The following is a 22947-nucleotide window of genomic DNA, read 5'->3' on the forward strand; positions in this document are numbered from 1 at the left end:
AAAGAGTTGCGGATGCTGGTTTGCACTGAAGATGGTCACAAAATGCTGGAGTAACAGCGGGATAGGCAGCATCTGTGGAGAGAAGGAATGGGTGATGTTTCTTCTGATTGAGAATCAGGGGAGAGGGTGCTAGAGGTATGGAATGGTAAGGTGTGAAAACTAAAGATCAAAGCAGACAGTGATAAGGAAATGTAGAATGGTTCATTGTTAGTTGAGGGGAAGGTGACATTGGACAAGGAGCATACATTCAGCAAAATTAATCAGAAGGGCAGTGAAACTCGTCGTAGATCGAGGGCGAAGGAGGGACAGAGAGAGAGGGAAAGCAGGGGTTACTCGAAGTTGGAGAAATCAATGTTCATATCGCAGGGTTGTAAGCTGCCCAGGCAAAATATGAGGTGCGGTTCCTCCAATTTGCGTTGGGCCTCACTCTGAGTCCACGTTGCACATAATTTAAAGTGCTTTGACTGAGTGTATTTTTTCACTAGTGAACCCAAGTTGTTGAAATATTAACAGTAATTGGAATAAAGTGACTAGGATATTGAAGCATCTGCTATGGTAACATAGAAAATAGGTGCAGGAGGAGGCCATTCGGCCCTTCGAGCCAGCCCCGCCATTCCTTGTGATCATGGCTGATCGTCCCCAATCAGTAACCCGTGCCTGCCTTCTCCCCATACCCCTTGACTCCACTAGCCCCTAGAACTCTATCTAACTCTCTCTTAAATCCACAGTGATTTGGCCTCCACTGCCCTCTGTGGCAGGGAATTCCACAAATTCACAACTCTGGGTGAAAAAGTTTTTTCTCACCTCAGTCTTAAATGGCCTCCCCTTTATTCTAAGACTGGGGCCCTTGGTTCTGGACTCGCCCAACATTTTTCCTGCATCTAGCTTGTCCAGTCCTTTTATAATTTTATATGTTTCTATAAGATAAACTTCAATTGGAACCTTAATATTTGTAGCTGTATATTTTTAATAAATATATTGCAGTCACTATCATTTTAAAAGAATGGACATTTTAAATTGATTTCCTATACTATTAATGTGCTTGTTGGTCTGTACACAATTTATTAGCTTTGCAGTGATAATAATGTTACCCGTTCATTGGGTCAACGATTCAAACCTTTCGTTAATCTCAACCATGTAAATTGTCGCCAAATCTCATGAATAGTTTGCTTTTTTCCTTTGTAGTGTTAATGATGCCAGTTTTTAATATTGCAGCTAATTCTCTTTCAGTTTAACAGATGAAGAGTCCCGTAAGAATTGGGAAGAATATGGTAATCCAGATGGTCCACAAGGTATTTTGCCGCCATTTGTTTTCATCTTATAGAGTCATACAGAGTAGAAACAGCCCCTTTGGCCCAACCTGCCTACGCCGACCAACATGCCCCATCTACACTAGTCCCACTTGCTTGTTTTTTGGCCCATATACCACTAAACATAGAAACATAGAAATTAGGTGCAGGAGTAGGTCATTCGGCCCTTCGAGCCTGCACCGCCATTCAATATGATCATGGCTGATCATCCAACTCAGTATCCCGTACCTGCCTTCTCTCCATACCCCCTGATTCCCTTAGCCACAAGGGCCACATCTAACTCCCTCTTAAATATAGCCAATGAACTGGCCTCAACTACCCTCTGTGGCAGAGAGTTCCAGAGATTCACCACTCTTTGTGTGAAAAAAGTTCTTCTCATCTCGGTTTTAAAGGATTTCCCCCTTATCCTTAAGCTGTGACCCCTTGTCCTGGACTTCCCTAACATCGGGAACAATCTTCCTGCATCTAGCCTGTCCAACCCCTTAAGAATTTTGTAAGTTTCTATAAGATCCCCTCTCAATCTCCTAAATTCTAGCGAGTATAAACCAAGTCTATCCAGTCTTTCTTCATAAGACAGTCCTGACATCCCAGGAAACAGTCTGGTGAACCTTCTCTGCACTCCCTCTATGGCAATAATGTCCTTCCTCAGATTTGGAGACCAAAACTGTATGCAATACTCCAGGTGTGGTCTCACCAAGACCCTGTACAACTGCAGTAGAACCTCCCTGCTCCTATACTCAAACTTACGCTATCCTGTCTAAATGTTCCTTAAACGTTGCGATAATATTTGCCTCAACTACCCAGCTTGTTCCATGCACCCACTACCCTTTCCTGACCAAGAGCTGTGAATGTCTCAACAGCTGGCTAGATAGTTTTGTGTAGAGATACAGCGTGGAAACTGGTCCTTCGGCCCATTACGACCATGATGTCCCATCGACTAGCCAATTTGCCTATGTGCAGCCCATATCCCTCTAAACCTTTGCTACCCATGTATTAATCTGTGTCTTTTAAATGCTATTATAGTACCTGCCTCAGCTACCTCCTCTGGCAACTTGTTCCATATGCCTACAATGCTCAGATTGAAACCGTTGTCCTCCCCCCCTCATATTCAAAGATTGAATCTTTTCCCTCTCATCTTAAACCTTTGTCCTCTGGTTCTTGATTTTCCTACTCTGGGTAAAATGGGACTAGGGAGAAATGCTGCTTCTCTGACATCTAACAGGAGGTTATGCAAGAACATTTAGATTCTGGGCTATCTCTCAACGTAATGCACTCTTGCTTTTTGTACCTAGCAATGGCTCACACTAGTTGTCTGTTCAGGGTATAGCCATGAGCCCTACATTTTGACAAATTTGCAGATGACACAAATCTGGGTAGCAGTGTGAACTGTGAGGGGGATGCTATGAGAATGCAGGGTGACTTGGACAGGTTGGGGGAATGGGCAGATGCATGGCAGATGAAGTTTAATGCGGATAAATGTGAGGTTATCCACTTTGGTAGCAAAAACAGGAAGGCAGATTACTATCTAAATGGCGTCTAAATTGGCCTTTATAACAAGAGGAATCAAATATAGGAGCAAAGAGGGCCTTCTACAGTTGTACAGAGCCCTAGTGAGACCACACCTGGAGTATTGTGTGCAGTTTTTGTCCCCTAATTTAAGGAAGGCCATTCTTGCTATTGAGGGAGTGCAGTTTACAAGGTTAATTCCTGGGATGGTGGGACTGGAGAGAATGGAGCAGCTGGGCTTGTACACTCTGGAGTTTAGAAGGATGAGAGGGAATCTCATTGAAACATATAAGATTGTCAAGGGTTTGGACACGCTAGAGGCAGGAAACATGTTCCCGATGTTGGGGGAGTCCAGAACCAGGGGCCACAGTTTAAGAAGGTACACAAAATTGCTGGAGAAACTCAGCGGGCGCAGCAGCATCTATGGAGCGAAGGAAATAGGCGACGTTTCTGGCCGAAACCCTTCTTCAGACCGCGACAGTTTAAGAATAAGGAGTAAGCCATTTAGAACGGAGATGAGGAAACACTTTTTCTCACAGAGAGTGGTGAGTCTGTGGAATTCTCTGCCTCAGAGGGCAGTGGAGGCAGGTTCTCTGGATACTTTCAAGAGAGAGCTAGATCGGGCTCTTAAAAAAATAGCGGAGTCAGGGGATATGGGGAGAATGCAGGAACGGGGTACTGATTATGGATGATCAGCCATGATCACATTGACTGGCAGTGCTGGCTCAAAGGGCTGAATGGCCTACTCCAGCACCTATTGCCTATTGACACAGAGCAACTACACCCTTTCCTTCAAATCTCGTGGACAGGTTCCCTAAAATGTCTCTGCACCTGTTTGTGCAGCAGTGTGATCACTATTTGCTTCATTGCCTCTGGAGCGTCCACTTCGCTGGGCTGGAATCTGGAAGTATCCTGAGCTAATTCTGCCGCCACCATCATCTATTGCGACAAGTGGTGGCTCCCACTGATTGTTGCCGGAAGCTGGCGGACAATGGCAGCGAGATCAACATTTGTAACAAGATAGACGCGAAAAGAAGAAGAAGATTGCCTCTGGAGTATCAGTGGAGATGATAATCAGGTTTCCAGTGCAGAGGATAGGCATTTGCACTGTATTCCTGAGTTGTCATTAATGCATCTACACACATTTATTTGGTGATTCTGTTGGCAGTCTTTACAAATGCATTTGTAGTCTCTACAAATGCATCCTAAATACGAAATGAGGTATCCAATGTACTATTATGCAGAATGCCCTGATCTCCCGTATTTCATCAGATTGCTTTGTATGGCTAACCTAATGGCAGTGACTCCTTTGTTTCAGCTACAACGTTTGGTATCGCCCTTCCTTCGTGGATCGTAGATCAGAAGAACTCAATGTTGGTATGTTCCAATATGACTTTGCGAAGTGCGTTGACTTGAACGAATAATAAATCTTTGCAGCATTTTGATCCAACTAGATTGCACCAGTAGACGTATTGGGCTAATTTATGGTGGTCCAAGATTGCATCAATAGATTTATTTCCTCCTCCTCTTTCTGTGTTCCAAAGGGATTACTCTTTGTATACTACCAAGTCCACTCTTCAGTCCCCACCTACCACTACAGTGTTCTGGTTTCCTCCCACACTCCAACAACGTACAAGTGTGTAGGTTTAAGAAGGAACTGCAGATGCTGGAATATCGAAGGTACACAAAAATGCTGGAGAAACTCAGCGGGTGCAGCAGCATCTGTGGAGCGAAGGAAATGGGCAACGTTTCGGGCCGAAACCCTTCTCCATGGCCAGAGCGAGCAACACCGGAAATTGGAGGAACAGCACCTCATATTCCGCTTGGGGAGTCTGCATCCTGCGGGCATGAACATTGAATTCTCCCAATTTTGTTAGCCCTTGCTGTCTCCTCCCATCCCTCAGCCCTCGGGCTCCTCCTCCTTTTTCCTTTCTTCTCCTCGCCACCCCCTATCAGTCTGAAGAAGGGTTTCGGCCCGAAACGTTGCCTATTTCCTTCGCTCCATAAATGCTGCTGCACCCGCTGAGTTTCTCCAGCATTTTTGTCTACCTTCAAGTGTGTAGGTTGATTGGCTTCGGTAAAATTGTAAATTGTCCCCAGTGTGTGTAGGATAGTGTTAGTGTGTGGGGATCGCTGGTCGGCGCGGACTCGATGGGCCGATGGTCCTGTATCTGTAAACTAAACTTTCTAGTTAAGGACAAGTAGGCATTTATTTTATAGCTCTAAATATATTTATTAATATAATTTGTGAAGATTATCAGAGACTTCATATTTTTAGGGCCATTAGGAAATGTAACAAGAAAAGCATGATAATTTTGCCTTTATTAAATGTTGTAGGTTTTGGCTGTGTATGGATTTGCATTCATGGTGATTCTTCCTGTGGTTGTGGTAAGTCTGGTTTCATTTTGAAAGTCATTCTGCTTTAATATGTTTCAATAATTTGTTTGTTATGAATACTGAGGCCAGACCATACCTCAGTGGATCAGTGTATTGCATTAAACTGGCACTTACTTTTACTTCCTGGATGTAGGGAACATGGTGGTATCGCTCGGTTCGATATAGTGGTGACCAGATACTTATTCACACAACACAGCTGTACATGCACTTTCTGAACAGGACTCCCAATATGAACATGAAACGTAAGTAACTAAGTTTGATACTTTCAACGAGTTTGTTTTCTTGCATTGCTAGTTCCTCTTTGAGACATTGCAATACTGAGGAATACACAAATAATTGCAGAGCCCAGAACTCTTGAGGATTTGTCAAATAGTTTTTATTTGAGTCGTACAGCACGGAAACAGACCCTTTGGCCCAACTCTTCCAAGCCGACCAAGATGACAAGCAGGTCCCATTTTGCTGCATTTCAAGAGTATCAAGAGTATATTTAATTGTCATTTGGACCCCTGGAGGTCCAAATGAAATGCCGTTTCTGCAGCCATACATTACACACAAATAGACCCCAGACACAACATAATTACATTTTACATAAACATCCATCACATAGCTGTGATGGAAGGCCAAATAAACTTATCTCTCCACTGCACTCTCTCCCCCCCGATGTCAGAGTCAAAGTCAAAGCCCCCGGCTGGCGATGGCGATTGTCCCGCGGCCATTAAAGCCACGCCGGGTGGTGCGAGGTCGCACACCGGGTCTTGATGTTGGAGCCCCCGGTGTGCGCTCGCAAAGTCCCGCATTCCAAGCCGCGCGGGGCGGTGATGTTAGGCCCCGCTCCAGGAGCTCTTCGACCCCGCAACACGGGCGGGAGAAGTCGCCGTTGCAGGAGCCCCGAAAAGCGGTCTCCCTCCAGGGACCCGCGGCTCCCGGTGCCGCCATCCGCAGACCCGCAGCAGCAGCCTTTGGATGTTTGGAGCTTAGTTTCATGCGCAGAAGCTTAGTTTTTAGTTTAGTTTTGGACCAGCATGGGGAATGTTTACCCTTTGACCATTTGGCCCATATCCCTCAAGTCCTTCCCGATCCATGCGGCAGAATTTTATATCGTTCAAGAGACTACTCCCTCTAGCCGCTAAATGGACTACTGTGGCGTCAGCTGATACACAGACCATTTATGGTCGAACCCTCGTCAGTAGCTACGAAGGCTGGCACGTGACGTCACGGCCTAGGGGGAGTGTCCTGCTACATAAGCTTATCTCCCCTTAAGATCTGGAGAGTCAATAGGAAGCTGAGCTCGAGACAACACCCTCGCTCAGCTACAGCAGCAATGACAATTACGTTAGCGGACCAAACTTACGTGTAACGCCTGAATAAAAATTACTGTTTGAACCTGCCCGACGTCTGGCCTTTTCCTGACCACGTTTGGTGCCACTACACTACATGGTTAAGGGGAATGTCTTTGTACGCATGCGAGCTCACTGTCAGAGACCTTCAGAGCTTCTTCACAGACAAATCTTCCAAAACACAGTCTTTATTGTTGATGAAAAACAATAAGGTATATCCAAACTTCTTCCGAGTCGTTACCATAATCTTCATCGAACTCCAGCTTATCGCTTTAAACGTTAGAAAACTCCTCGTGTCTCCGTTACACTTCGCATGATCAAAGGGTAAACATTCTCCATGCTGATCCAAAACTAAGCTAAAAATTAAGCTTCTGCGCATGAAACTTAGCTCCAAACACATACAAAAATATTGTTATAAGGAATAAGGAAGATTGTTCCCGATGTTAGGGAAGTCCAGGACAAGGGGTCACAGCTTAAGGATAAAGGGGAAATCCTTTAAAACCGAGATGAGAAGAACTTTTTTCACGCAGAGAGTGGTGAATCTCTGGAACTCTCTGCCACAGAGGGTAGTTGAGGCCAGTTCATTGGCTATATTTAAGAGGGAGTTAGATGTGGCCCTTGTGGCTAAGGGGATCAGGGGGTATGGAGAGAAGGCAGGTACGGGATACTGAGTTGGATGATCAGCCATGATCATATTGAATGGCGGTGCAGGCTCGAAGGGCCGAATGGCCTACTCCTGCACCTAATTTCTATGTTTCTATGTCATAAATCCCACCCACAATATAATGGGCTGTCTAAAATTTAAAGACACATGCCATAGTTAATGACACACAAAACAAGCCAAATGGCCACTGCACCTGTCATTGTCTTTTAAATGATGTGATTGTATTTGCCTCCTCGTTCTATATACCCACCACCCTTTGAATTAAAATGGTGCCCCTCAAGTTCCTCTTAAGTCTTGCCCATCTTACCTTTAGCCTATGTCCTCTGGTTCTTGATTCCCCTACTCTGGGTAAAGGATCTCTGCATTCATTCTATCTATTCCCTCGTGGTTTAATTCGCCTCTGTAAGAACACCCATCAGCCTCCTGCACTACAAGGAAACAAGTCCTAGCCTGTCCAACCATTTCCTGTAGCATAGGCTGTCAAGTCCTTGCAACATTTTGGGATTTGCCACAAATTCTTTCCTCCCTCCTTTATAATTCTCAAAGGCTCTTTTTTTTTTTTTTTTCCATCCTCTTAAATCTTGCATGTGCTTTCTTTTTCATTTTGTTCTGTAATTTTAGGAGGTCAAATGCCCACAGGTGTGAAATGTTCATTCCGTTGAGTTCAGATTTATGTTTCACTTCACTTAACACCATATTCTTGTCACTTATTAAGTGTCACTTAAATATTACTGAAGTACGTCACAAAAGGACACTGCTGGAGTAATGCAGCAGATCATAGAAGCATAGAATAGAAAATAGGTGCAGGAGGAGGCCATTTGGCCCTTCGAGCCAGCACCGCCATTCATTGTGATCATGGCTGATCGTCCCCCATCAATAACCCGTGCCTGCCCTCTCCCCATATCCCTTGACTCCACTAGCCCCTAGAACTCAGATAGAGTCAGATAACTCTCTCTTAAATCCATCCAGTGATTTGGCCTCCACTGCCCTCTGTGGCAGGGAATTCCATAAATTCACAACTCTCTGGGTGAAAACGTTTTTTTCTCACCTCAGTCTTAAATGACCTCCCCTTTATTCGACCCTTGGTTCTGGGCTCGGCCAACATTGGGAACATATTTCCTGCATCTAGCTTGTCCAGTCCTTTTATAATTTTATATGTTTCTATAAGATTTTCCCCTCATCCTTTTAAACTCCAGTTAATGCAAGATCAGGCAGCATCTGTGGAGAACATGGATAGGTGACGTTTCACATAGTGCCGGAGTAACTCAGCGGGTCAGGCAGCATCTGTGGAGAACATGGATAGATGACATGTCACAGAGTGCTGGAGTAACTCAGCGGGAACATGGATGGATAGGTGATGTTTCGGCTGGTCTGAAAAGGTCATAATCTGAAGAAGGATCTTGACCCGAAACGTCACCCATCCAGTCAGATAAAGGCTATTGACCCGAAACATCACCCATCCAGTCTGAAGAATGGTCTCGACCCAGAATGTCACCTATCCATTTTCTCCAGAGATGCTGCCTGATCTGCTGAGTTACTCCAGCACTTTGTTGCCCTTTTGTGTGTTAACCCGCATCTGCAGTTCTTTGTTTGTGCTGAAGAACGTCTCCTTTCCCCCATTGCTTCTAGGGCTGATAATGGTGCTAACGGCTGCCTTTGAGTTTGATCCACGCAGTAACAAGGAAGCAGTCATGCGACCTATGGACAATGTTGAAATCCCACTGGTAGGAACATTGTACACGCATGTACTTCTGCTTGTAATTCTCTGTTTCATTTCTACATTGGTGAGTTGAGATTTTGATAGTAGATTGAGCGGTGGGTGTGACACCAGAACCAAGTGGTAAATGGAAAGTTAGGTCACTATCTCAGAGGAAGGAAGGAACCCACGGGAATTGTAGCGGAGGTTTTCATACCACCCAGATCCTGGCAAAGCTTTAGTGCAATAACCTTGCGGAAAAACACTCTCTTGATGAAGTGACAAGGAACTGCAGATGCTGATTTAAAAAAAAAAAGACACAAAGTGCTTGAGTAACTCAGTGTTTTAAGAATGAACTGCAAATGCTGGAAAATCAAAGGTAGACAAAAAATGCTGGAGAAACTCAGCGGGTACGGCAGCATCTATGGATTGAAGGAAATAGGCGACGTTTCGGGTCGAAACCCTTCTTCTGAAGAAGGCTCTGGACTCGAAACGTCGCCTATTTCCTTGGCTCCATGGATGCTGCCTCACCCGCTGAGTTCCCCCCAGCATTTTTGTCTACCTTCGAGTAACTCAGTGGGTCAGGCAGCATCTTTGGAGAACATGGTTAGGTGAATTTTCAGGATGGGGCCCTTTTTCAGTCTCTCTGACATTTCCCTATGTGATATTTCTCTGGTCATTTGTGTCTATTGTCCCGCTGGAAGGGAGCGTTTTACTGTTCTACTTGGCCTATGGGAATTGGAACAAGAATTCATAGGAAGATCATCAATTTTATTGGTTTGTGGCAGCTCCACATGGATTAAAAAGACAGTGCTGGAATAACTCAGCAGGTCAGGCAGCATCTCTGGAGTACACGGGATGGCCAATGTTTCAGGTTGGGATCCTTCGGACCTCTCAAGATATGCCTGACCTGCTGAGTTATCCCAACTTGCCCATCCTGACCATGATGTCCTGTGTATATTTGTCCCATCTGCCTGTGTTTGACCCAAATCGCTCCAAACCAGTTCTGTGGTTGTGTGCGTCTCCATATGGATTAAGTTCTGGTCAAGTCCTGGTATTGAAAGGTAACTGTGGAAGAAATTAATTTAGAGGGAAATTAAAGGGAAAAGTAAAAGCGGAGACTACGCAGGTTTGCCTCAAGAGACTTTGTTACATGATATCAGGGAGAGATGGCGGCAGTTAACAGCTCACCAGTTCTCCAACTTCCCAGCAGAATTAGTCGACAGTTATACTGTGCAGTAAAACATTTTTTAAATTTTTTGTTAGATACAACTACGAAAATATACTTTCTACGACATGGGTACCAATTATTTCATTAGTCATAACATACTTTTGGTTTATGCCAATCTTATTCAACAACAGGTGATTAATACAAGTCAAACATACAAGAGCATCTCACCTTGTAGGCAGACCGCATCACCATCCCCTCTCCGAGCCAATCATACACCCCCCATTTACTGCAACGTATCTGCGCTACTAGCAGTAGGGGACTGTAGCCGTGGTCGACTGTAACACACTGCAGAGAGAAACAAGCTTCCTTATCTCCGTCTACTATTTCATGTTTACATTTACCATCCACCCTTCAACACATTCCCAGACAAGAGGTAATAATACGTCTAATCTTACTTTGCCGATTCCCACGAGCCTCTTCTGCACCTGGTCCACGAGAGATGCCACTTGTCACATCCAAAGACCCTTTCGTTACCTTGTTCAATTCCAATCAAAATTAAGTAAGAAAGGATATTCATATTTTCTTCCACATATACATATACATAATAGTGCCTATTTTTCTTGGACATGTATGCACGCGCGCACATACACACACACACACACACACACACACACACACACACACACACACACACACACACACACACACACACACACACACACACACACACACACACACACACACACACACACGTCTATAGTATTTCACTGAATGTGAACATTATTTGAGATTTTAAAATGAAAAACTTTGAGGATTGAAATGATATGCATATGTGTGTGTGTGTATATATATATGTATATATATATATATATATTATATATATTTATATATATATATATATATTTTTATATATATATATATATATATATATATATATATATGTATATATGTGTGTATATATATATATATATATATATATATATATATGTGTGTGTATGTGTATATATATATATATACACACACACACATACACATATGCATATCATTTCAATGCATATCATTTCAATACTCAAAATTTTTTCATGTAAGTTATATAATGTATAAGTTATATATATACATATAACTTATGTATGTTTATATTATATATATATATATATATATATATATATATATATATATATATAGTGTAATAGTACCTTTTTCCTTGCTAATTTTTTTCATTATTCCGTTATACTATCTGATATTTCTTTCTTTAAATTGCAGCTTATTCGAGAACTTGGTAATGTTAATGAGAAGAAGAAAGAACTTCCATTTTGTTTGCCATACAGTGTGAAGTCCAGAGTTCTGCTCCTTGCGCATCTTTCCCGGCTAGAGATCAGTCAAAATCTGGAAGAAGGTGAGAATAAGCACAAAAGAACTGAAAAGGTTGGGGTGGGAATGGGGAGTGAATTGCTTTTACGTTTCTAATAGAAATGAAAACATTTGACAATCCATCTTTCCTAAACCTTCAATTCACAAAACAATGGCTCTCTTTTTGCAGTCTTTTGTAGTGTGAAGTGACTGCTTTGTACAAGTGGCTCCTGGTTGAACGATCTTCAGTTCTGTGACATCTCTCAGCAATGGCCTTGCTGAAAGATGCTCGCAAAATTATGGCATTGATTTTTCCTATCTCCACCGTTCTGCTATTAACTGAAGGATCTGTGGTTTCTCCCCACAGAGGTGCAACTATTTATTTTGCGACGTTTCTGGAACGGAAGTAAAGGACAACTAATCTTTAACTTAAAAAAAAAAAACATGAACTAGAATTGAAGCATAAATATAGTCAACATACTATATGTTAGAAAAATTCCCGGATTTTCAAGGTGTTTCAGGGATTAGACTCCACTCCTTCTTCTTTTCGTGTCTTTGAAGCTGGTTGGTTATATGACAGTTTCCCATTCCTTTACACAGTCCTTTGCGTTTTTATTGAACACTGCAAGATCCTTTGGGCTGCATTGGTTGGGTAGTAGGGGGCAGACAAGGCAGTGCTGCATTGTATGGTCCTCTTCTCCACATTCACAGGTGGTTTGGCCAGTTTCATAGCCCCATCTGGCCATGGCAGCTTTTGATCGCCCTGTTCCTGTTCTCAGGCGGTTGAGCGTCTTCCACTGGACCCATGGTGCTTCTGAGCCCGGAGGGAGGGCTTCAGAAGGAGGGATACCCATGTCAGTAGGAGGGGGGGTCGTCCTCAAGCCTTTTTGTCCATAGTTGGAGTCTGGTTTCTTCCCGTGATGCTATTAGGGGCTGGACATGGCTGAGAAAGCTTCTCCTGGACTTCAGCCGTTGGGCCGGGGGTACACGTCCGTAGAGGAGGTGGCGTTCATCACTAGTGGCCTTGGTCATCCCTACTCGGCTGGCGAGTAGACTCCACTTATTTTGTTTTAAAGCCAGAAAGGTTGGTAAACTGTAACTACAGCTTGTTAAGTACTTTAAGACCAGTTTGCAAAGGCATAACGGTCGTAGAATATAGCATACCCACTAAAAGTCGGTTATCCAGTTCAACACTTTGCAATGATGTATCCCTCTTGGGATCACAACATCACTAGCCACCAATCAGCCGATCGGGTAACCACCCTGGCTGAGGTCATGTGTTGCCAGTCCTGAGTTGTCCTGGTCTTGCCTCTATTCCTTCCCCCACCCACCTCCCACTCCCCCAGTATCACTGAAGGAGGGTCTCAACATCATCTGACAACTCGAAACATCACCTATTCATTGTCTCCAAAAATACAGCATGACCTGCATTTTAGGCATTTTATGGTCTATCTTTGGTATAAACTAGCATCTGCAGTTCCTTTTTTTAGGCTCTGGGGAAGACATTCATTTAGAGGGAAATGAAAGGAAAAGTAAAAGCAGAGACTACGCAGGTTTGCTTCAAGAGACTTTGTTACATGATATCAGGGAGAGATGGCGGCAGTTAACGGCTTACCAGTTCTCCGACTCCCCAGCAGAATTAGCCGACAGTTATACTGTGCAGTAAACAACTTTTTTTTTTTTGTTCGATATAATTATCCTGTTATTACTATCTACTGTATGGGTACCAATTATTTAATTAGTCATAACATACTCTTTGTTTACGTCAATCTTATTCAACAACAGATGGTTAATGCAAGTCAAACATAATACAAGGGCATCTTGACACTATTCTATCTCATCTTTCATGCAGAATGCGCCACTGCCCCGTCTGCGAGCCAATCCGAGCTACTAGCGGTAGAGGGCGCGGGTGGTCTATCCAGACATTGCTGTTGTGTTTTTGATCACAATAGCTACCGACGTTCTGGAGTTAACTATTGTGATCCAGCATTCAGTAACTTTCCACTGAGGGACGACAGATGGCACAATGGGCTAAGTGTTCGGCTGGCGACCGGAAGGTAGCCGGTTCGAATCCCGCTTGGAGTGCATACTGTCGTTGTGTCCTTGGGGCAAGACACTTCACCCACCTTTGCCTGTGTGTAATGTAATGTAATTATGTGAAGCACTTTGGGGTCAATGCAAGTTGACTGAAAATGTGCTATATAAATAAGATTATTATTATTATTATTGTTCGGCACGGACTAGAAGGGTCGAGATGGCCTGTTTCCGTGCTGTAATTGTTATATGGTTAAACAGGCTTATCTCTTCCTTATCTCTGTCACATTCCCAGACAAGAGAAAAACAGGTACAATCTCAATTCTAGAAAGGATAATGCGTCTGAAACTTATTTTGCCAAATTCCCATGATCTTCTTCTGCACCTGGTTAACGAGGGTTGCCAATTGCCGCATCCGCACACCCTTTCGTTACCTTTTTTAATATTCCGATCAAAATTAAGTAAATTAAGATTTTATTTTTTACTTCTGCAGGCTCACAATAGGCTCTTTGGCTTGCGATGTTCTTGTCAAATATGATGTCAAGTTAAAATATCACTTAAAATAACATGAAAGTAGATAAAAATGCTGGAGAAACTCAGCGGGTGAGGCAGCATCTATGGAACGAGGGAATAGGCGACGTTTCGGGTCGAGACCCTTCTTCAGACTTTTCAGTCTCAACCCGAAACGTCACCAATTTCCTTCGCTCCATAGATGCTGCCTCAGCCGCTGAGTTTCTCCAGCATTTTTGTGTACCTTCGATTTTTCCAGTATCTGCAGTTCTTTCTTAAACGTAAAATAACACTTTCGCCTTTTAACACTCTAGAAGTTCACAATTCACAGATAAGTTAGTCATAGTCATAGAGCACAGGACAGGCCCTTCGTTCCAACTCGTCCATGTCAACCATGATGCCTCATCTATGCTAATCCCAAGTGGTTATATTTGGCCTATGTCCTTCAAACCTTTCCTATAATCAGATTTAGATTCAGATTCAGATTCAATTTTAATCTACAGAGTACAGAGACAACAAAATGCATTTAGCATCTCCCTGGAAGAGCGACATAGCAAATGATTTGAATAAATAATAACAAGTGTCCGGGGGGGTGGTGATTGGCAGTCACCGAGGTACGTTGTTGAGTAGAGTGACACCCGCCCGGGAAGAAGCTGTTCCTGGACCTGCTGGTTCGGCAACGGAGAGACCTGTAGCGCCTCCCGAATGGTAGGAGGGTAAACACTCCATGGTTGGGGTGAGAGCAGTTGGTAAGAATGCTCTCGATGGTGCAGCGGTAGAAGTTCACCAGGATCTGAGGAGACAGATGGACCTTCTTCAGTCTCCTCAGGAAGAAGAGACGCTGGTGAGCCTTCTTGATCAGAGTTGAGGTATTGTGGGTCCAAGAGAGGTCATCGGAGATGTTGACTCCCAGGAATCTGAAGCTAGAAACACGTTCCACCTCCGTCCCGTTAATGTGGATGGGGGTGTGCGTGCCGCCTCTGGACTTCCTGAAGTCTACAATGAGCTCCTTGGTCTTCTTGGAGTTAAGGGCCAGGTTGTTGTCAGCGCACCATGCTGCTAAGTGCTGGACCACCTCCCTGTAGGCCAACTCATCGTTGTTGCTGATGAGGCCAATCACCGTTGTATCATCTGTATACTTGATGATGGTGTTAGTACCATGTACAGGTGTGCAGTCATAGGTGAAGAGGGAGTAGAGGAGGGGGCTCAGCACACAGCCCTGAGGAACGCCGGTGTTCAGCGTGAGGGTTGAAGAGGTGTGCTTGTCTAACCTCACAGACTGGAGTCTGTTGGTTAGAAAGTCCAATATCCAGTTGCAGAGGGAGGGGTCGATGCCCAGGTTACCGAGTTTGGTGATCAGTTTTGATGGTATAATGGTGTTGAATGCTGAGCTGTAATCGATGAACAGCTCAGATCGTACCTGTCCAAGTGTGTTTTAAATGTTATCGCACCCACCTCCTCTGGCAGCTCATTCAATATACCCATCAACCTCTCTATGGAAAAGGTTGCCCATTAGGTTCCTATTAAAACTTTCCCCCTCGCTTTAAATCTATGTCCCCTGGTTCTTGATTCCCCTGCCCAGGGTAAAAGACTGTGCTTTCACCATCTATTCCCCTCATGATTTTGTACACCTCTCTGTGAGGTTGGCCCTCAGCTTCGCACTACAAGGAATAAAGTTCTGGCGGGCGCAACCTCTCCCTCTACCCCAGGCCCTCGTCCTGGCAACATCCTCGTAAATCTTCTCTGCACCCTTTCCAACATTAACAACATCTTTCCTTTACAAGGGTGACCAAAACTGAACACAATACTCGAAATGTGGCCTCTCCAACATCTGTAACACAAGATCCCAACTCCTACACTTAATACCTGACTGATCAAGGCTAATGTAACTTACAAAACTTACAAAATTCTTAAGGGGTTGGACAGGCTAGATGCAGGAAGATTGTTCCCGATGTTGGGGAAGTCCAGAACAAGGGGTCACAGTTTAAGGATAAGGGGGAAATCATTTAGGACTGAGATGAGAAAAACATTTTTTACACAGAGAGTGGTGAATCTGTGGAATTCTCTGCCACAGAATATAGTTGAGGCCACAGTTCATTGGCTATATTTAAGAGGGAGTTAGATGTGGCTAAAGGGATCAGGGGGTATGGAGAGAAGGCAGGTACAGGATACTGAGTTGGATGATCAGCCATGATCATATTGAATGGCAGTGCAGGCTCGAAGGGCCGAATGGCCTACTCCTACAGCTACTTTCTATGTTTCTATGAACAACCTATTCACTTATGACGCCAATTTCGGGAAATGATGTATCTGCACTCCCAGTTTGGTCTGCTCTACAACGCTCCCCAGGGACCATCCATGTATGTCCATAAGTCATAGAAGCAGAATTAGGCCATTCGGCCCATTGAGTCTACTCTGCCATTCAATCATAGCCAATCTATCTTTCCCCATCCATCCCATTCTCCTGTCTTCTTCCCATAACTTTTGCACCCTGACTAATCAATAATCTGGCAATCACTGCTTTTAAAATACCTAATGACGTGGCCTCCACAGCTGTCTGTGGTAATGAATTTGACACATTCATCACCCTCTGACTAAAGAAATTCCATCTCATCCACTATCTAAAGGTATGTCCTTTTATTCTGAGGCTGGGCCCTCTGGTCCCAGACACTCCCATGAGTAGAAACATCCTCTTCACATCCATTCTATCCAGGCCTTTCTTTCAATATTTGGTATTTTTCAATGAGGTCCCCCCCCCTCATCCTACTGAACTCCAGTGAGTACAGGCCCAAACCTGTTAGCTGCTCATCATATGTTAACCCAATCATCCCTGGGATCATTCTTGTAAACGTCCTCTGGCCCCTCTACAGTGCCAGCACATCCTTCCTCAGGTATGCTCACAATATTCCAAATGCGGTGCCTTATAAAGCCTCAGCATGACATCCCTGCTTTTATATTCTAGTCCTCTCAAAATGAATGTTAGCAGTGCATTTGCCTTCCTTACTAACGATTCAACTTGCAAATTAACATTTTGGGGATCCTGCACCAGCGCTCCCAAGTCCCTCTCACCTCCGATTTCTTTACCCACACCCCATTTTGAAACTAGTCTATGCCTTTCTTCTAAGGCATACTACCAAGGTGTATGACCACGTACTCTACTCCGCTATATTCCATCTGCCAATTGAAGATGAATTGATCAGCAGAAATTGCCTTAGTTGCACTTATTTTGCACTCTCGAGTAATCTTTAGAAAAATTACCAGCAATTATTTGAGAGCTATGCACTCAGTCTTTGTTACCTATTGATTTGCTATCCCCGGATCTAGATAATGGTGTGGCGGGGGAGACGATAGACAAGTTACTGTGAGGAGGAGAGAGAGGAGTTTGTGAATCAGGCGGGGCAGGACGGCGCTGGTGGGGCAGGAAGGGGCGTCGCCATCCCGGCCTTGGCATTGACTGACAGGAGAAGAGACCAATCTGCGTGGGGCTGACTGCGCACGCGCGGTTTTTAAGATTTTTTAAATCTTGATAACTTTTACAATATACGACCAATTGGAACGAAACTTGTTGCACTCGCAGCACAGGAGAACGGCGAGTAACCTGGTGAAAAATCGTAGCGCCATCGTATACCGTTTTCTGCGCAAGTAGAAAATCCCCGCAAACGGGAAGAGCTCAAGATCAGAGTTTTACCTATGTATAGGTAGATAGATAGATAGATGTCCCAGACTGAACGATGAAATTCTGATTTGCAGCAACACAACAGAATATGCCAACGTAATGCTCCCTAAGTAATATAATAAACAAGAAAAAGTTCAGTTTGTATATATTCGAGATATACTGGTACTGATTGTGGATGATCAGCCATGATCACATTGAATGGCGGTGCTGGCTCAAAGGGCCAAATGGCCTACTCCTGCACCTATTGTCTATTGTACATATATGTGTGTGTGTGTGTGTATATATATATGTATGTGTATTTGTATGTATTTATATATGTATGTATATGTGTATATAAGTATAAATATGTATATGTGTGTGTGTTGTGTGTTTGTATATTCCGCTGTGCCACAGTGCCGGAGAAATGGGATTAATATAGATACATACTTAATGACCAGCATGGTCATGGTGGACCGAAGGGCCTAATTCCATGATGTTCATTTTAGGATTGTCCTTGGAGGGCAAATGAAATATGATTCAATGGGTGGGAGTTGAATTTATAAACCATTGAATAAATAGTTCTAAAATAGGTGGTTTCTGCATTAAAATGTTTCATATGTTTGAATAAAGTATTTGTTGAAATGTAGAGGGAGTGTGCATTTTCTTTTGCTGTACGTATGATAAATTGCTTTTGAGAGTGTCACTAATTACTTGAAGATTGAGAATTTCCCCCAGCACTAAATGGGCTGTTTGTTTCTTTCCAAAAGATTATTGGTTTGTAATTCGAAAATGTCCTACCCTGCTCCAAGAAATGATTAATGTTGGATGCCAGCTGACGATGATGGCCAACACCCGGGGTGGTGAGTGACCTTACTGTGCTAATGAATGAGAAATGCAATTCCTCCAACTTTGTTTGGCAATGCAGAATGTTGACAGATGGTAGTAACAGTGAATGATTCGAATGCGAGGTATTAATCTTCATTCATTTAAACTTGTTTCCCTGTCAGGGATCCACGCTCCACGCCTGGAGTCCATCGAGAACTGTATGAAGCTGTCACAGATGTTGGTGCAGAGCCTGTGGGAATCTAAATCCGCTCTTCTTCAGCTGCCCCTTTTTGAAGAGGATAACCTGAAATACTGTCTGTCCAAAAAGGTAATAAGATACGGAGGTCCAAATATTTACATCAAGTCTGCGCCGATCAGCGATCACCCCGTATGCTAACACTACCCGATACAAATCAAAATGGAATTGCCAGTTATAACGTATAAATGTATGATCCACATATTCTTCTGCCGCAGTGGCGCAGCAGTAGAGAGAGATGCTGTCTCACAGCGCCAGAGACCCAGGTTCGATCCTGACCTAGGGTGCTTTCTGTACGGAGTTTGTGGGGATGCTCTGGTTTCAATAGTCAATAGTCAATTTAATTGTCATTTGGACCCCTTGCAGCCATACATTACAAACAAATAGACCCCAGACACAACATAATTTACATTTTACATAAACATCCATCACATCGCTGTGATGGAAGGCCAAAAAAAACTTATCTCTCCACTGCACTCTCCCTCCCCCCCCCCCCCCCCCCCCCCCCCCCCCCCCCCCCCCCCCCCCCCCCCCCCCCCCCCCCCCCCGATGACAGAGTCAAAGTCAAAGCCCCCCGGCTGGCGATGGCGATTGTCCCGCGGCCATTAAAGCCACGCCGGGTGGTGCGAGGTCACACACCGGGTCTTGGTGTTAGAGCCCCCGGCGTGCGCTCGCAGAGTCCCGCGGCCATTCCAAGCCGCGCGGGGCAGTGATGTTAGGCCCCGCTCCAGGAGCTCTTCGACCCCGCAACTCGGGCGGTAGAAGTCGCCGTTGCAGGAGCCCTGAAAAGCGGTCTCCCTCCAGGGAACCGCGGACTCCCGATGCCGCCGTCCGCAGACCCGCAGTTGCAGCCTCCGAATCAGCAGCAGCAGCAGCAGCGCTCCTCCACCTCTCCACCCGCTCTGGGCTCGGCCAGCTCCGCGACGGTGAAGTGAGTAGTCGGCACCAGAGTCCCCGGCTTCTTCTGTTGGAGGCCGCTCCTCATTGCAGCCCCAACGACAACTGAGACCCGACAAGAAAAGGTTGGGTCTCCAGTGCAGGGAGAGATTTAAAAGTTACCCCCCTCCCTCCCCACCCCACCCCCACCCCCCACCCCCCCCCACACACACACCCCAACAAAAAAAACAACAAAAACTACATATAAACATAGACAAAAAATAATACAAACGTGGACAGGCTGCAGAGGCCGCTGCTGACGAGAGTCGCGCCGCCTACCGGAATTCACCCACGCTCCAAAGATGTACAAGTTTGTAGGGTAATTGGCTTTGGTAAAAATTGTAAATTGTCCCCAGGGTGTAAGATAGTGCTAGTGTACAGGGTGATTGCTGGTCGGGGCCGGTGCCGAAAGGCCTGTTTCTATGCTGTATCTCTAACGTCTAAAGCTAGGCTTCTCAGTAGAGAAGATAATGGATAGAAACATAGAAATTAGGTGCAGGAGTAGGCCATTTGGCCCTTCGAGCCTGCACCGCAATTCAATATGATCATGGCTGATCATCCAACTCAGTATCCCGTACCTGCCTTCTCTCCATACCCTCTGATCCCCTTAGCCACAAGGGCCACATCTAACTCCCTCTTAAATATAGCCAATGAACTGGCCTCGACTACTCTCAGCGGCAGAGAGTTCCAGTGATTCACCACACTCTGTGTGAAAAAAGTTCTTCTCATCTCGATTTTAAAGGATTTCCCCCTTATCCTTAAGCTGTGACCCCTTGTCCTGGACTTCCCCAACATCGGGAGCAATCTTCCTGCATCTAGCCTGTCCAACCCCTTAAGAATTTTGTAAGTTTCTATAAGATCCCCTCTCAATCTCCTAAATTCTAGAGAGTATAAACCAAGTCTATCCAGTCTAGGATGCTAGGAATCTTTCAATAATGTTGAGTAAATTGGATATTTCAGTAGAGAAATAGTCTTCATGTGCCTTTATGCCTTTTTTTTTTTAAGTTCAGAGGAGACTTGGTCAACCGTGAGGAATTTGTTTTGTCAAAACTTTTCTTCATCCTTGGGATTTTAAAAAAACACCATATTTGCACTTATGTATGTGTGTTGCTGTAAGTGTTCTTTGCATTGCTACACGGGATAATTTTCTTTCAATATAAATATCAATTGATATAGCTTGTTAGATTTATATTTAGTGCATTAGTGTGATGAAGCTGCTTGCAAAGTGGTTGTTATACAAATTTTTAAACGTTTAAATATTTAAGTACTCCACAAAATACTGAAATATACGTGTTGAGCAAATTAATTTTTTTGAACTTTATGCCGTGGGGATTTGTTCCTTTTGATTAAAAATTGTTTCAAAGCGTCTGAGAGAACAGGTCAGATTTTAATCATTTTAATGTTGCATAAAAATGTCTAAAAAAAAATGCAAAGGGAGTTTGTTGTATAGTACCTTAATTGGGATCTAGCTTAAAACATAACCTCGCAGTGTAAAACGTGAAAGAATGTTAATTGTGTTGGATCATATCATAAAATATCCATTCTGACTACTTTGCATTCCTTCAACATTAGGCTATTATCTTGCATGTAAAGATTTGGAAGAACGGATACTGCTGTAAAATGGAAGCAATCTATGTTGCTAATGGGTGGACAGTCTTTCATTCTTCAGTGATGGAATTGTGATTGACAGTTCTGTCACTTTTATCACTGGTTAATTGCCCTTGCGAAGATTGCAGTGAACTAACATAGTTATTGCTTTGAATGTAGTTCCTGCATTTTAATTGGGTTTCACTTCAAGATTCTGCAGGCTAGAAGTACGTGTGACTAAGGAAAGAGTAGGTCTCCTTAAAAATCAACAAGGCTGCCTTTGTGTAGAACCACAAGAGGTGGGGGAGATATTAAATGAACGTAATGAAATGACACTAAAGTAGGTGGTATGATAGACATTGAATGTGTAGGAAGGAACTGCAGATGCTGGTTTAAACCGAAGATAGACACAAAAAGCTGGAGTAACTCTGCGGGACAGGTAGAATCGCTGGAGGGAAGGAATGGGTAACGTTTCAGGTCGAGATCCTTCTTCGGACCAGTCTCGACCCGAAAAGTCACCCATTCCTTCCCTCCGGAGATGCTGCCTGTCCCGCAGAGTTGCTCCAGCTTTTTCAAGATAGATTCTTGATTAGTACAGGTGTCGGGGGTTATGGGGAAAATGCAGGAGAATGGGGTTTAGAGGGAGAGATAGATCCGTCATGATTGAATGGCGGAGTAGCCTAATTCCGCTGCTATCACTTTTGACCTCGTGACCCTCTAAACCTATCCAATCCATATATATATCTAAATGCTTCTTAAATGTTGCGACGTGTTCAGTTTTAGTCACCCTGCTGTAAGAAGGATGTCATTAAACCAGAAAGAATACATAGAAGATAATAAGGATGCTGCCAGAACTTGAGGGCCTCAACTATAGAGAGAGAGAGATTGGGTAAGCTAGGGCTTTATGCCTTAGAGCGCAGGAGGCCAAGCGGTGATCTTATGGAGATGTATAAAATCATGAAGGGTATTGCATATACTGTCTTTCACCTAGGGCATGGGGAATCAAGATCCATGGAACATGGGGTTAAAGTGAGAGGGTAAAGATTTAATAGGAACCCGACGGGTTACATTTCACCCAGTGGGTGGTGGGTATATGGAATGACTTGCCAGAGCAGGTCGTTGTGGCAAGTGCAATGTTTAAAGACAATTTGACAGGTACGTGGATAGGAAAGGTTTAGGGGGATATGGACTAAAAGGGCTTAAGTGCATTCCATGTATTATAACTCTATGAATATTTCTCATTCATTTTTACCGAGATGAATGCGGCAGATAAGGAGTTGAGGCGTCGGAGACAGGATATCCTTGGATCAGAAGCGTAGGCGCCATATATGGCTGCCGCGCCGACAGTCTGTCTCGTCTTTTTCTTCTTGTGTTACTGTGTTACGTATGTTTTTAGTGTATCTTTAGTTTTTGTATTATGTGAGGGGGGGAGGGGTGTGGGGGAAACATTTTTATCTCTTTCCTCGACGGAGATGAGACTCTTTCATCGTATCTCCGTCTGCACTGCGGCTTTAACATCGTGGAGCTGGCGGTCCTTTCGTTAGGGATCGACTGCGGAAGCTCCAACCGCCCCGATCACGGGAGCTTTGATCTCCCAGACCGCGAGCGAAAAGGAGGGAACAAGGTATAAGTTACTTGGCTTCCATCACAGTGGGGAATGTGAGGCCGTCGAAAAACAAGATGGACGTGCTGCCTGCGCTGGTGAGGACTCGGA

The 22947-nt window shown here is 44.2% G+C and overlaps 1 protein-coding gene across 1 annotated transcript in view; it reads left to right on the forward strand.

Annotated features, from left to right (window-relative positions):
* Positions 1–22947, forward strand: part of sec63 (SEC63 homolog, protein translocation regulator) — a 106523-nt gene that overhangs the window by 56464 nt on the left and 27112 nt on the right. Inside the window, exons 5-12 of the mRNA XM_055634979.1 lie at positions 1231–1292; positions 4135–4193; positions 5154–5204; positions 5347–5455; positions 8844–8938; positions 11345–11477; positions 18397–18489; positions 18637–18782. Coding sequence (XP_055490954.1) covers positions 1231–1292; positions 4135–4193; positions 5154–5204; positions 5347–5455; positions 8844–8938; positions 11345–11477; positions 18397–18489; positions 18637–18782 — 748 coding nt within the window. The remainder of the gene's footprint in view (positions 1–1230; positions 1293–4134; positions 4194–5153; positions 5205–5346; positions 5456–8843; positions 8939–11344; positions 11478–18396; positions 18490–18636; positions 18783–22947) is intronic.

Source organism: Leucoraja erinacea, chromosome 5 (genome assembly GCF_028641065.1).
Source record: "Leucoraja erinacea ecotype New England chromosome 5, Leri_hhj_1, whole genome shotgun sequence".
Lineage (NCBI taxonomy): Eukaryota > Metazoa > Chordata > Chondrichthyes > Rajiformes > Rajidae > Leucoraja > Leucoraja erinaceus.